At 47.2% G+C, this 13,215-nt stretch overlaps 1 gene segment (V, D, J or C); it reads right to left on the bottom strand.

The window, feature by feature from the left end:
- Positions 1-11,193: 11,193 nt before the first annotated feature.
- On the bottom strand, positions 11,194-11,639 carry LOC123819010. The segment is given in 2 exon segments: positions 11,194-11,489; positions 11,591-11,639. Coding segments are annotated over 2 exon segments (345 nt in total).
- Between the last annotated feature and the right edge of the window lie 1,576 nt (positions 11,640-13,215).

Raw genomic sequence — 13,215 nt, 5'->3', positions numbered from 1 at the left:
CCACCCGTGGTAGCAGGATCAGTGTTGGGGAGGAAGGCAATGAGGACAGATCTGAGGGTAGAGGAGTCAGGGCAACATGAAAGGCAGTGTTCTAATCCACGAGTGTGAAGAGCTGGATATTAAAACCAGGGAGAGGAGAATGTTCTAGAATAAGTAGGTAGGCGTTGTAGGACCAACTGAAAGTGGGAAGAGAAGCAGATTATGACTCTTGGCATCAAAGTAGGAATTTATTCTATTTCCCATTTGAAGATCAGGGCCGCTGAATGACAAAAAGGTCAAAGACAAATGGGATTTGTCTATAAGACAGACTCAAGAAAACCTGTGTGTGTGTGTGTGTGTGTGTGTGTGTGTGTGGTCACAGGGGATTCTGTTAGCAGCTGAGAAGGAGTAGAGAATGGAAGGCTGATGAGTCTTTACCAGAAGCTCCTACGAATCAGAAGGAAAGGCCGGTGCGGGAAGGCAGGAACGTGCACAGTGTGGGGAACGAAGGCCTGTCTCTCAAGTGTGAGGGGTGCTGAGCCCACAGACAGTGTGAGGAAAACCTAAAGCCCATTCCCTACCTCCTTTTCTACACAAGGGTTATGAAGTTGATACCTAGTCCTTTCTGACTTTGTCATGCCCCAAACCCAAAATATTATTGACAGTGAGGGGGTCAGGACACTGAGACGCCAAACCCGTGTATAACTTGTCCATGTGATGGTGGTGACCGCACCAGTGATGGCAGGATCGGCAGTGAGAGAGGCAGTGACCGAGAACAGATCTGATGGCAGAGAAGGAAGCTTAGCAACAAAGGCCAACACTCTAATCCATGGGTATGAAGAACTGGGTATGAAAACCTACGAGAGGAGAATGTTCTAGAAGCAGAAGGTCGGATGGGGAGGACAAACAATGTATTAAATTGAACACAGAAGCACCTTATGCCTTTCAGCGTAAATATAGTAGAAATTCATTCTGCTTTCATATTGATGTTAAAGGCCACTGAATAACAAAAAGAAGGACACTGACAAGTTGAATTTGTCTGTATGGTAGAACCCTAGGACAGGTGTGTGTGTCGGGGGTTCAGAATTCTGTTAGCAACTTTGAGGGAGAGGAAAATGGAAGGCTGAGGAGCCATGACCAGGAGGTCTGACAGTTCAGGTGGAGGCAAATGCAGGAAGCAAGAAAATAAAGGTCAGGGTGCCTCAAGTCTATGTCTCAGTTGTGGTGACTGTTGAGCCCACAGACAATGTGTGAGGGTTCCCTGAAGCTCATTTCCTACGTTGTTCCCTACGCAGGGGTTTCAAAGTTGATAGGTAATCCTTCCTGTCCTTGTCCTGTCCCAAACCCACACAAGTCTCTTGGAGACATCAGAGCAGAGAAGACTTTTATTCATGACACCTGGGGGCTGAAGCGAGAAGGGAAAGCAGGAGGTTTCTGCACAGGGAGGGGCTGACTGTGCAGCGCTGTGGCTGAGCTGCTGGCACAGAGGTACACGGCTGAGTCCCCGGGTTCTGTGGGCTGGATCTTCAGAGTGGAGAACGACTCATTAGGCATCTGAGCTGAGAATCGCCCCTTGAGCATCCCTGTTTCTTCTACAGGAAATTGGTTTTGGAAGTAAAACAGTAATTCCAGTCCCTTCACTGGGGTCTGCCTGTACCAGAAAACGCGTTGATGGGCAGAAATTGGCTCACAGCTCAGAGTCACTCCTTGTCCCCTCTTTGTCATCATGCGCCAGGGTGACTGGGTGACTTTAGCATGTGTGGGTTCTGTGGAAGAGACAGAGTTTGGGAACAGGATAAGGGACATGAATGAAAAAAGAACTGGGAATATTAAAAATATATAAAATCTTCATTTCTGGGGACTCACCTATGCCCAGGAGACCAAGGGCCACCCAGCAGAGGAGCCTGGTGGCCATGGCAGGGTGGGGCAGGAGGAGGCCTCACCCAGATGATGCCCTGGTGAGCCTGAACACAGGGGCAGGGCTTCTGGTTCTCCTCAGCTCCACAAGGTGGAGTGTGGCTTGGTAGTGACAAAGGTCTTCATCATCTGTCATAGGGCCTCCTCCTGAAGCTGAATAGGACTCCTCTGCAGAAGGTGACTGCAATAGGTGAAGTCTCACCTGGAATGCAGTGGAACTTTTTAATGTCTCCAAGCCTGTTAACAGCACTCACCTCACACAACCTGGGCTTCCATCATCCCTTGTTCTGTGCTGCAGCATGGGTGCACTCTCCCGGCATTTCAGTGGGGGAGTGCCAATGGCACTGCAGATTCTGGGCACCAAGACAGCACTTCCAGTCTCACGTCCTCCATACTCCTCTCAAGACACCCCCTGACTCCCAGACACACAAATCTAAATACTTTCTGGCTTAGCTGGGGCTTTTACACAATCCCTCCAAGGAGAATTTAGATTACACTCAATGGTGATTAAGAAGGTACACAAACAGATGCCCTGGGAAAGGAGAGTTGGATTTAACCAGGGTTGACTTTGTGGTACTAATCCTTGTACCTGGTGTAGATAATGTGAGAAAGAGGACATAAGAGTTTCAAAGCAGTTGAGCATATGGGCTGAAGTCCAGTGACTATAAGAATCATAGAAAGTAGATTTTGCATTAAAGAAAGAAAGGAGAAAGAGATAGGAGTATGGAATAATGAAATGGACATTTTGGAAGCAGACTATTTGTTGTTCACTCCCTGGTCTAGACGGGATGGTAGTCTTGCAAGACAATGGAGGCAAAATATTATTGAAAATGAAGAGGTCAGGAAACTGTGAAGCCAAACCTGTGTATAAATTGTCCACATGATCACCGCATCACCAGTGGTGGCAGGATCAGTGGTGGGGAGGGAAGTGAATGAGGACAGATGTCATGTAAAGAATTCAGAGCAATATAGATTGTTCTCAGGAGCTGTTCTCGGGAGCTGGGTATTAAAGCCAGGGAGAGCAGAATGTTCTAGAAGCAGTAGGCAGGATTGGGAGGATGTAGAGTACAATGAAATTGAACAGAGGAGCAGAATATGTCTCTTGGCATCCACAGTAGGGATTTTATTCTATTTCCAACTTCAAGATCAGTATCCCTGAATAACAGAAAGGACAATGACAAGTGCAATTTGGCTATAAGACAGACTCTAGAAAACATGTGTGTGTGTGTGTGTGTGTGTGTGTGTGTGTGTGTGGCCATTGGAGCATTCTCTTAGGAGATTAGAAGGAGAGGAGAATGGAGGGCTAGAGCCCTTACCAGAAGCTCCCACAGTTCAGCTGGAGAGGCTAGGGCAAGAAGGCAGGAGCACAGACAGTGCGGGTAACTGAGGTCTGTCTCTCAGGTGTGGGGAGTGCTGAGCCCACCGACAGTGACTGAGGAAAACCTGAAGCCCACTTCCTACATTGTTCCCTGTGCTGGGGTTTCTCTGTTGATACATTTTCCTTTCTGCCCTTGTCATACCCCAAACCCACACATGTCTCTTGGTGACAGCGGAGCAGAGAATATTTTTACTCATGACCCCTGGGGGCTGATGGGAGAAGGGGAAGCAGGAGGTTTCTGCACAGGGAGGGGGCGACTGTGCAGCGCTGTGGCTACACTGCTGGCACACAGGTACACGGCTGAGTCCCCGGGTTCTGTGGGCTGGATCTTCAGAGTGCAGAACGACTCATTAGGCATCTGAGCTGAGAATCTCTCATTGGGCAGACTTGTCTTGTCCACAGGTTTTGCAAAGCTGAAGGAAATCAGAAACTCCATTCCCTTCCCTGAGGTCTGTCTGTACCAGTAAAGATAGTCATGGCCTGAAATTGGCTCACAACTCATAGTCACATTTTGTCCCTTCTTTGTTACCTTCTGCCTGGGTGTCTGGGTGACTCCAGCATGTGTGGGCTCTGTGGAAGAGGACAGAGTTTGGGAACAAATTAAGAGACATAAATGGAAACAGAACTGGAAATATCAACAAAATGCGGATTCCTCATTTCTGGGGACTCACCTACTCCCAGGAGACAAAGGGCCACCCAGCACAGGAGCCTGGTGGCCATGGCAGGGTGGGGCAGGAGGTGACTTCTGCCACGTGAGGCCCCTGTGAACATGAATCAAGGGGCCGGGCTTCCTCTCTTCTGGGCTCCACAAGGTGGAGAGTGACGTCGATCCCTGTCACTGCTCCTGGGGTGGCCTCCCAAAGGTCAACACCAAATCTGTGCAGATATAACTGTCACATATGACAGTCACAAGTGACCGGGGATGTGGCCCTGCACCAGGGCTCTTTCTGGGGAGAAACAGCGCTCATCGCTCTGGTCTTTACCGCCCTCACTGCTCTGACTCACAGACTTTGTTTGTAGCGAATTCTTCTTTTCTGTTTTTGAAGATCTCACATGCACCGAAGGAATACTGGGGAGCAGTACTTGACAATGAACATGGTGTAACAGAGACAAATTTATATGGAGCACAGCACTAAGCATCACCCCTCTTGCACTTCCAGTCCCACTTTATTGAATTACGGGGAGAAACTTGATCTGTACATTTCACAGATTTGTGCTGGCTCATATAAATTTATAGTAAAACACGGCATACCTGAAAGACATGTGTTTTTGTTTTTAGCAAAGTAGAAAGGGCTTCTAATCATCATCATGTAATTTCTAACATTTGAGAAAATACACAAACAGTCCTATGCGTCAGTAGATGTAAATCAATATCTGCATTTGCCTGCTTTCTTTATTCATATATGTATTTTCACATGAAGGGGATCATGTCCTAATTTGAGCTCCATTACTAAGTTATTGTATGAGCTTCATTATTTAGTGATTGTACTGTTACAAAGTTTCTTTTTTAAATTAAAATTTTAATTAATTTATTTTTAGAGTAGGGGAAGGGAAGGGAAAAGAGTAACATCAGAATGTGGTTGCCTCTCATGCGCCCCCTCCTGGGGATCTGGGCATAACACAGGCATGTGACCTGACTGGGAAGTGAGTCTCTGACCTTTTGGTTCCAGGGCCAGCACTCAGTCCACTGAGCCACACGAGCCAGGGATGAAGTTTCTGATTTTAATAAAATGACACCAACACACCAGATCCGTGAAAATAGATTCTTTAAATGTTAGCAAAGCATCGTATTGACCTAAGCACTTCCTGTGCACAGAGGTGAACCAATGGAAGGCTCTTCACTGAGGATCAGGAATCCCTCTCAGCGACCAGGCTGTGTCGTCATCACTGCCCAATGCTCCCAGTGACTCAGGAACTCCCACCTTGTTGTCCGTAGGGGCCCAGAGGGAGTAGATTTACCCCGCGTTTATATTAAAGTATCCAACATAAACCTTGTTAGGACAATGTGAGAATTAAGAACATATGACTTTAAAAGCTGTTAAGTACATGAACTGAGGGTCAGTGGCTAAAGCAATCTTAGGAGGATGGTGCTGAATTAGTGAGAAGGAAACCAACGTGAAGAGGTAGGAGAATGAGATGATTGAAATGGCAATTTTGGAAAGAGCTCATTGGTGTGTCATCCCACAGACTGCAATGACTGAAGTGTGTCTGAAAAGTGTGGGAGGTAAAAATTATTGCAAGTCAGGAGGTCAGGAGAACCATACACCAAACCCCTGTAGAAAGTGTCTGAGGGATGGTGGCGTCTCCAATGGTGACATCCTCACTGGTGGGGGAAAAGAAGTGAATGAGGACAGATCTGGCGGCAGAGAAATAGCAATAAGTTCAGCAACAAAGGGCGATGTTCTGAGGCATGTGTGTGAGGGTGGGTGTTGAAGCTGGGAAGATCGGACTGGTCTGAGAGGAGCAGGGAAGACCCAGGAGGATGACGAATACACTGAAATAGAACACAAAATGGTCAATTCTATGTTGTGAAATAAATACAGAAGAACTTTCCTTGCTTCCCATCTGAAAGGGCAGAGGACCTTAATGGTGTAACTAACAGAATGATAAGTGCAATTTGGCTACATGATACAACTCTAGAAAATATTTGTGTGTGTGTGGTGGGGAGAATTCTGTTAGCATCTTAGAGGGAAAGAAGAATGGAGGGCTGAGGAGCCCTTAGCAGAGGCTCCTACCATTTAGAAGGAAAGGCCAGTGCAGGAAGGCAGGAACATGCACTGTGTGGGTAACTAAGGTCTATGTCCAGATATGCAGAGTGTTGAGTTCACAATGTGGGAGGAAAACCTAAAGTGCATTTCTACACTGTTCCCTACACAAGAATTTTAAATATATAACTTATCCTTTCTCTCCTTGTCATGTCCAAAGATACACATGCCATCTGGTGAGAATGGAGCAGAGAAGTCTTTTATTCATGACACCTGGGCGCTGAAGGGGAGCAGGAGGTTTCTGCACAGGAAGGGGGTGACTGTGCAGCGCTGTGGCTAACTGCTGGCACAGAGGTACACGGCCGAGTCCCCCGGGTTCTGTGGGCTGGATCTTCAGAGTGGAGAATGACTTATTAAGCATCTCAGCTGAGAATCGCTCATTGGGCATTCCTGACTTGTCCAGAAGTTTGGCAAACCTGAAGGAAATCAGAAACTTTATGCCTTCCACTGAGGTCTGTCTGTACCAGTAAAGGTAGTCATGGTTTGCAATCGGCTCACAAGTCAGAGCCACTTCTTGTCCTCGGTCTGTCACCTTGTGTCTGGGTGTCTGGGTGACTTCAGCATGTGTGGGCCCTGTGGAAGAAGACAGAGTTTGGGTATAGGATAAGGAACATAAGTGAAATCACAGTTGGGAATATCAAAAAATTAGATTTTTCATTTTTGGAGACTCACCTCTGCTCAGGAGACAGAGGGCCACCCAGCAGAGGAGCCTGGTGGCCATGGCAGGGTGCGACAGGCAGAGGCTCCACCCAGGCTAGGCCCTTGTGACCCTGAACACAGGAGCAGGACTTCTGGTTCCTCTGGGCTCCACAAGGTGGAGTGTGTCTTGGTAGTGACATCGCTCTCTATCATTTCTCACAGGACCTCCTACCAACAGTGGACATTAATTGTCAGTTGAATTGACTGGAATAGGCCATGTCTCTTTTAGGGTTTGTTTGGACCATTCAAAGTCTCCGGGACTTCTATCAAGTGTCACTTCTCACAACCCTGTGCTTCCACCATTCCTTGTTCCCTGATGTTCCATAGTCTACCATCTGCCTGCCATGGCAACATGCGTGTGCCATAGCCACTGCAGAATGTGTCCAAAAAGACAATACTCTGATCTTCGCATCCTTCATAGCCCTGTCAAGGCACTGCCTGACTCCCAGACACACAAATCTGAGTAATTCCTGGCTGAGCTGGGGCTTTTTCCTAATCTGTCCCAGAATCATTCAGATTGCACACAAGGGTGATTGTGAAGGGAGGGAAACAGATGCCCTGGGAAAGGAGGGTTGGAGTCAAGCAGCATTGACTTTATAGAACTAATCCTTGTTCGTGGTTTAGATAATGTGAGAAATAAGACCTGAGAGTTTCAGAGCAGTTGCCCATGTGGGCTGAAGTTCAGAGACTATGAGAATCACAGGGAGTGGATTCTGCATTAAAGAAAGGAGAAAGACATAGGAACATGCAGTGATGAAATGGACATTTTGGAAGGAGAACATCTTTGTTCACTGCATGGTCTCGACTTGGACGTGCTCTTGGATAGGATTGGAGACAAAATATTACTTGAAGTGAAGAGATCAGGAAGCTGGGAAGCAAGCCCGTGTATAAATTGTCCACAGGCTGATGGAGTTCCCAGTACTGGCAGGATCCGTGGTGGGGAGGAAGGGAGTGAGGACAGGCCTGAGGGTAGAGAAGTCAGGGCAACATGAAAGGCCGTGTTGTAATCCACCTGTGTGAGGAGCTGTGTAGTAAAGCCAGGGAGAGGCAAATGTTCTACAATAAGTAGTTAGGATTTGGAGGACCAAGAATGCACTGAAATTGGACAGAGAAGCAGATTCCAACTCTTGATATCAAAGTAGGAATTTTATTCTATTGCTAAATTGAAGATCAGGACCCCTGGATGACAGAATGAACAATGATGAATGGAATTTAGCTATAAGAGAGACTCTAGAAAACGTGTGTGTGTGTGTGTGTGTGTGTGTGTGTGTGTGTGTGTGTGATCCTGAAGGAATTCTGTTATCAACTTAGAAGGGGAGGAGAATAGGTGGCTGAGGAGACCTTACCAGGATCTCCTATGATTCAGGTGGAAAGGCCAGGGCAGGCAGGCAGGAGCACACACAGTGCAGGTAACTGAGGTCTGTCTCTCAGGTGTGAGGAGTGCTGAGCCCACCGACAGTGAGTGAGGGAAACCTGAAGCCCACTTCCTACATTGTTCCCTGTGCTGGGGTTTCTCTGTTGATACCTTTTGCTTTCTGCCCTTGTCATGCCCCAAACTCACACATGTCTCTTGGTGACAGCGGAGCAGAGAATATTTTTACTCATGACCCCTGGGGGCTGATGGGAGAAGGGGAAGCAGGAGGTTTCTGCACAGGGAGGGGGTGACTGTGCAGTGCTGTGGCTAAGCTGCTGGCACAGAGGTACACGGCTGAGTCCCCAGGTTCTGTGGGCTGGATCTTCAGAGTGCAGAACGACTCATTAGGCATCTGAGCTGAGAATCTCTCATTGGGCAGACTTGTCTTGTCCACAGGTTTTGCAAAGCTGAAGGAAATCAGAAACTCCATTCCCTTCCCTGAGGTCTGTCTGTACCAGTAAAGATAGTCATGGCCTGAAATTGGCTCACAACTCATAGTCACATTTTGTCCCTTCTTTGTTACCTTCTGCCTGGGTGTCTGGGTGACTCCAGCATGTGTGGGCTCTGTGGAAGAGGACAGAGTTTGGGAACAAATTAAGAGACATAAATGGAAACAGAACTGGAAATATCAACAAAATGCGGATTCCTCATTTCTGGGGACTCACCTACTCCCAGGAGACAAAGGGCCACCCAGCACAGGAGCCTGGTGGCCATGGCAGGGTGGGGCAGGAGGTGACTTCTGCCACGTGAGGCCCCTGTGAACATGAATCAAGGGGCCGGGCTTCCTCTCTTCTGGGCTCCACAAGGTGGAGAGTGACGTCGATCCCTGTCACTGCTCCTGGGGTGGCCTCCCAAAGGTCAACACCAAATCTGTGCAGATATAACTGTCACATATGACAGTCACAAGTGACCGGGGATGTGGCCCTGCACCAGGGCTCTTTCTGGGGAGAAACAGCGCTCATCGCTCTGGTCTTTACCGCCCTCACTGCTCTGACTCACAGACTTTGTTTGTAGCGAATTCTTCTTTTCTGTTTTTGAAGATCTCACATGCACCGAAGGAATACTGGGGAGCAGTACTTGACAATGAACATGGTGTAACAGAGACAAATTTATATGGAGCACAGCACTAAGCATCACCCCTCTTGCACTTCCAGTCCCACTTTATTGAATTACGGGGAGAAACTTGATCTGTACATTTCACAGATTTGTGCTGGCTCATATAAATTTATAGTAAAACACGGCATACCTGAAAGACATGTGTTTTTGTTTTTTAGCAAAGTAGAAAGGGCTTCTAATCATCATCATGTAATTTCTAACATTTGAGAAAATACACAAACAGTCCTATGCGTCAGTAGATGTAAATCAATATCTGCATTTGCCTGCTTTCTTTATTCATATATGTATTTTTCACATGAAGGGGATCATGTCCTAATTTGAGCTCCATTACTAAGTTATTGTATGAGCTTCATTATTTAGTGATTGTACTGTTACAAAGTTTCTTTTTTAAATTAAAATTTTTAATTAATTTATTTTTTAGAGTAGGGGAAGGGAAGGGAAAAGAGTAACATCAGAATGTGGTTGCCTCTCATGCGCCCCCTCCTGGGGATCTGGGCATAACACAGGCATGTGACCTGACTGGGAAGTGAGTCTCTGACCTTTTGGTTCCAGGGCCAGCACTCAGTCCACTGAGCCACACGAGCCAGGGATGAAGTTTCTGATTTTAATAAAATGACACCAACACACCAGATCCGTGAAAATAGATTCTTTAAATGTTAGCAAAGCATCGTATTGACCTAAGCACTTCCTGTGCACAGAGGTGAACCAATGGAAGGCTCTTCACTGAGGATCAGGAATCCCTCTCAGCGACCAGGCTGTGTCGTCATCACTGCCCAATGCTCCCAGTGACTCAGGAACTCCCACCTTGTTGTCCGTAGGGGGCCCAGAGGGAGTAGATTTACCCCCACGTTTATATTAAAGTATCCAACATAAACCTTGTTAGGACAATGTGAGAATTAAGAACATATGACTTTAAAAGCTGTTAAGTACATGAACTGAGGGTCAGTGGCTAAAGCAATCTTAGGAGGATGGTGCTGAATTAGTGAGAAGGAAACCAACGTGAAGAGGTAGGAGAATGAGATGATTGAAATGGCAATTTTGGAAAGAGCTCATTGGTGTGTCATCCCACAGACTGCAATGACTGAAGTGTGTCTGAAAAGTGTGGGAGGTAAAAATTATTGCAAGTCAGGAGGTCAGGAGAACCATACACCAAACCCCTGTAGAAAGTGTCTGAGGGATGGTGACGTCTCCAATGGTGACATCCTCACTGGTGGGGGAAAGAAGTGAATGAGGACAGATCTGGCGGCAGAGAAATAGCAATAAGTTCAGCAACAAAGGGCGATGTTCTGAGGCATGTGTGTGAGGGGTGGGTGTTGAAGCTGGGAAGATCGGACTGGTCTGAGAGGAGCAGGGAAGACCCAGGAGGATGACGAATACACTGAAATAGAACACAAAATGGTCAATTCTATGTTGTGAAATAAATACAGAAGAACTTTCCTTGCTTCCCATCTGAAAGGGCAGAGGACCTTAATGGTGTAACTAACAGAATGATAAGTGCAATTTGGCTACATGATACAACTCTAGAAAATATTTGTGTGTGTGTGGTGGGGAGAATTCTGTTAGCATCTTAGAGGGAAAGAAGAATGGAGGGCTGAGGAGCCCTTAGCAGAGGCTCCTACCATTTAGAAGGAAAGGCCAGTGCAGGAAGGCAGGAACATGCACTGTGTGGGTAACTAAGGTCTATGTCCAGATATGCAGAGTGTTGAGTTCACAATGTGGGAGGAAAACCTAAAGTGCATTTCTACACTGTTCCCTACACAAGAATTTTAAATATATAACTTATCCTTTCTCTCCTTGTCATGTCCAAAGATACACATGCCATCTGGTGAGAATGGAGCAGAGAAGTCTTTTATTCATGACACCTGGGCGCTGAAGGGGAGCAGGAGGTTTCTGCACAGGAAGGGGGTGACTGTGCAGCGCTGTGGCTAACTGCTGGCACAGAGGTACACGGCCGAGTCCCCGGGTTCTGTGGGCTGGATCTTCAGAGTGGAGAATGACTTATTAAGCATCTCAGCTGAGAATCGCTCATTGGGCATTCCTGACTTGTCCAGAAGTTTGGCAAACCTGAAGGAAATCAGAAACTTTATGCCTTCCACTGAGGTCTGTCTGTACCAGTAAAGGTAGTCATGGCCTGCAATTGGCTCACAAGTCAGAGCCACTTCTTGTCCTCGGTCTGTCACCTTGTGTCTGGGTGTCTGGGTGACTTCAGCATGTGTGGGCCCTGTGGAAGAAGACAGAGTTTGGGTATAGGATAAGGAACATAAGTGAAATCACAGTTGGGAATATCAAAAAAATTAGATTTTTTCATTTTTGGAGACTCACCTCTGCTCAGGAGACAGAGGGCCACCCAGCAGAGGAGCCTGGTGGCCATGGCAGGGTGCGACAGGCAGAGGCTCCACCCAGGCTAGGCCCTTGTGACCCTGAACACAGGAGCAGGACTTCTGGTTCCTCTGGGCTCCACAAGGTGGAGTGTGTCTTGGTAGTGACATCGCTCTCTATCATTTCTCACAGGACCTCCTACCAACAGTGGACATTAATTGTCAGTTGAATTGACTGGAATAGGCCATGTCTCTTTTAGGGTTTGTTTGGACCATTCAAAGTCTCCGGGACTTCTATCAAGTGTCACTTCTCACAACCCTGTGCTTCCACCATTCCTTGTTCCCTGATGTTCCATAGTCTACCATCTGCCTGCCATGGCAACATGCGTGTGCCATAGCCACTGCAGAATGTGTCCAAAAAGACAATACTCTGATCTTCGCATCCTTCATAGCCCTGTCAAGGCACTGCCTGACTCCCAGACACACAAATCTGAGTAATTCCTGGCTGAGCTGGGGCTTTTTCCTAATCTGTCCCAGAATCATTCAGATTGCACACAAGGGTGATTGTGAAGGGAGGGAAACAGATGCCCTGGGAAAGGAGGGTTGGAGTCAAGCAGCATTGACTTTATAGAACTAATCCTTGTTCGTGGTTTAGATAATGTGAGAAATAAGACCTGAGAGTTTCAGAGCAGTTGCCCATGTGGGCTGAAGTTCAGAGACTATGAGAATCACAGGGAGTGGATTCTGCATTAAAGAAAGGAGAAAGACATAGGAACATGCAGTGATGAAATGGACATTTTGGAAGGAGAACATCTTTGTTCACTGCATGGTCTCGACTTGGACGTGCTCTTGGATAGGATTGGAGACAAAATATTACTTGAAGTGAAGAGATCAGGAAGCTGGGAAGCAAGCCCGTGTATAAATTGTCCACAGGCTGATGGAGTTCCCAGTACTGGCAGGATCCGTGGTGGGGAGGAAGGGGAGTGAGGACAGGCCTGAGGGTAGAGAAGTCAGGGCAACATGAAAGGCCGTGTTGTAATCCACCTGTGTGAGGAGCTGTGTAGTAAAGCCAGGGAGAGGCAAATGTTCTACAATAAGTAGTTAGGATTTGGAGGACCAAGAATGCACTGAAATTGGACAGAGAAGCAGATTCCAACTCTTGATATCAAAGTAGGAATTTTATTCTATTGCTAAATTGAAGATCAGGACCCCTGGATGACAGAATGAACAATGATGAATGGAATTTAGCTATAAGAGAGACTCTAGAAAACGTGTGTGTGTGTGTGTGTGTGTGTGTGTATGAATGTGTGTGTGCACGCGCGTGCACGAGCATGTGTGTGTGGTCCTGGAGGGATCTGTTAGCAGCTTAGAAGGGGAGGAGAATGGGTGGCTGAGGAGACCTTACCAGGATCTCCTCTGATTCAGGTGGAAAAGCCAGGGCAGGCAGGCAGGAGCACACACAGTGCGGGTAACTGAGGTCTGACTCTCAGGTGTGGGGAGTGCTGAGCCCACCGACAGTGAGTGAGGAAAACCTGAAGCCCACTTCCTACACTGTTCCCTGTGCTGGGGTTTCTCTCTTGATACCTTTTGCTTTCTGCCCTTGTCATGCCCCAAACTCACACATGTCTC

The sequence above is a fragment of the Phyllostomus hastatus genome, unplaced genomic scaffold (assembly GCF_019186645.2).
Source record: "Phyllostomus hastatus isolate PE091 unplaced genomic scaffold, TTU_PhHast_1.1 phas_contig_295, whole genome shotgun sequence".
In the NCBI taxonomy this organism is placed as follows: domain Eukaryota; kingdom Metazoa; phylum Chordata; class Mammalia; order Chiroptera; family Phyllostomidae; genus Phyllostomus; species Phyllostomus hastatus.
Note: the sequence above shows the minus strand (reverse complement) of the source record. Positions and strands in the feature narration are given on the sequence as shown.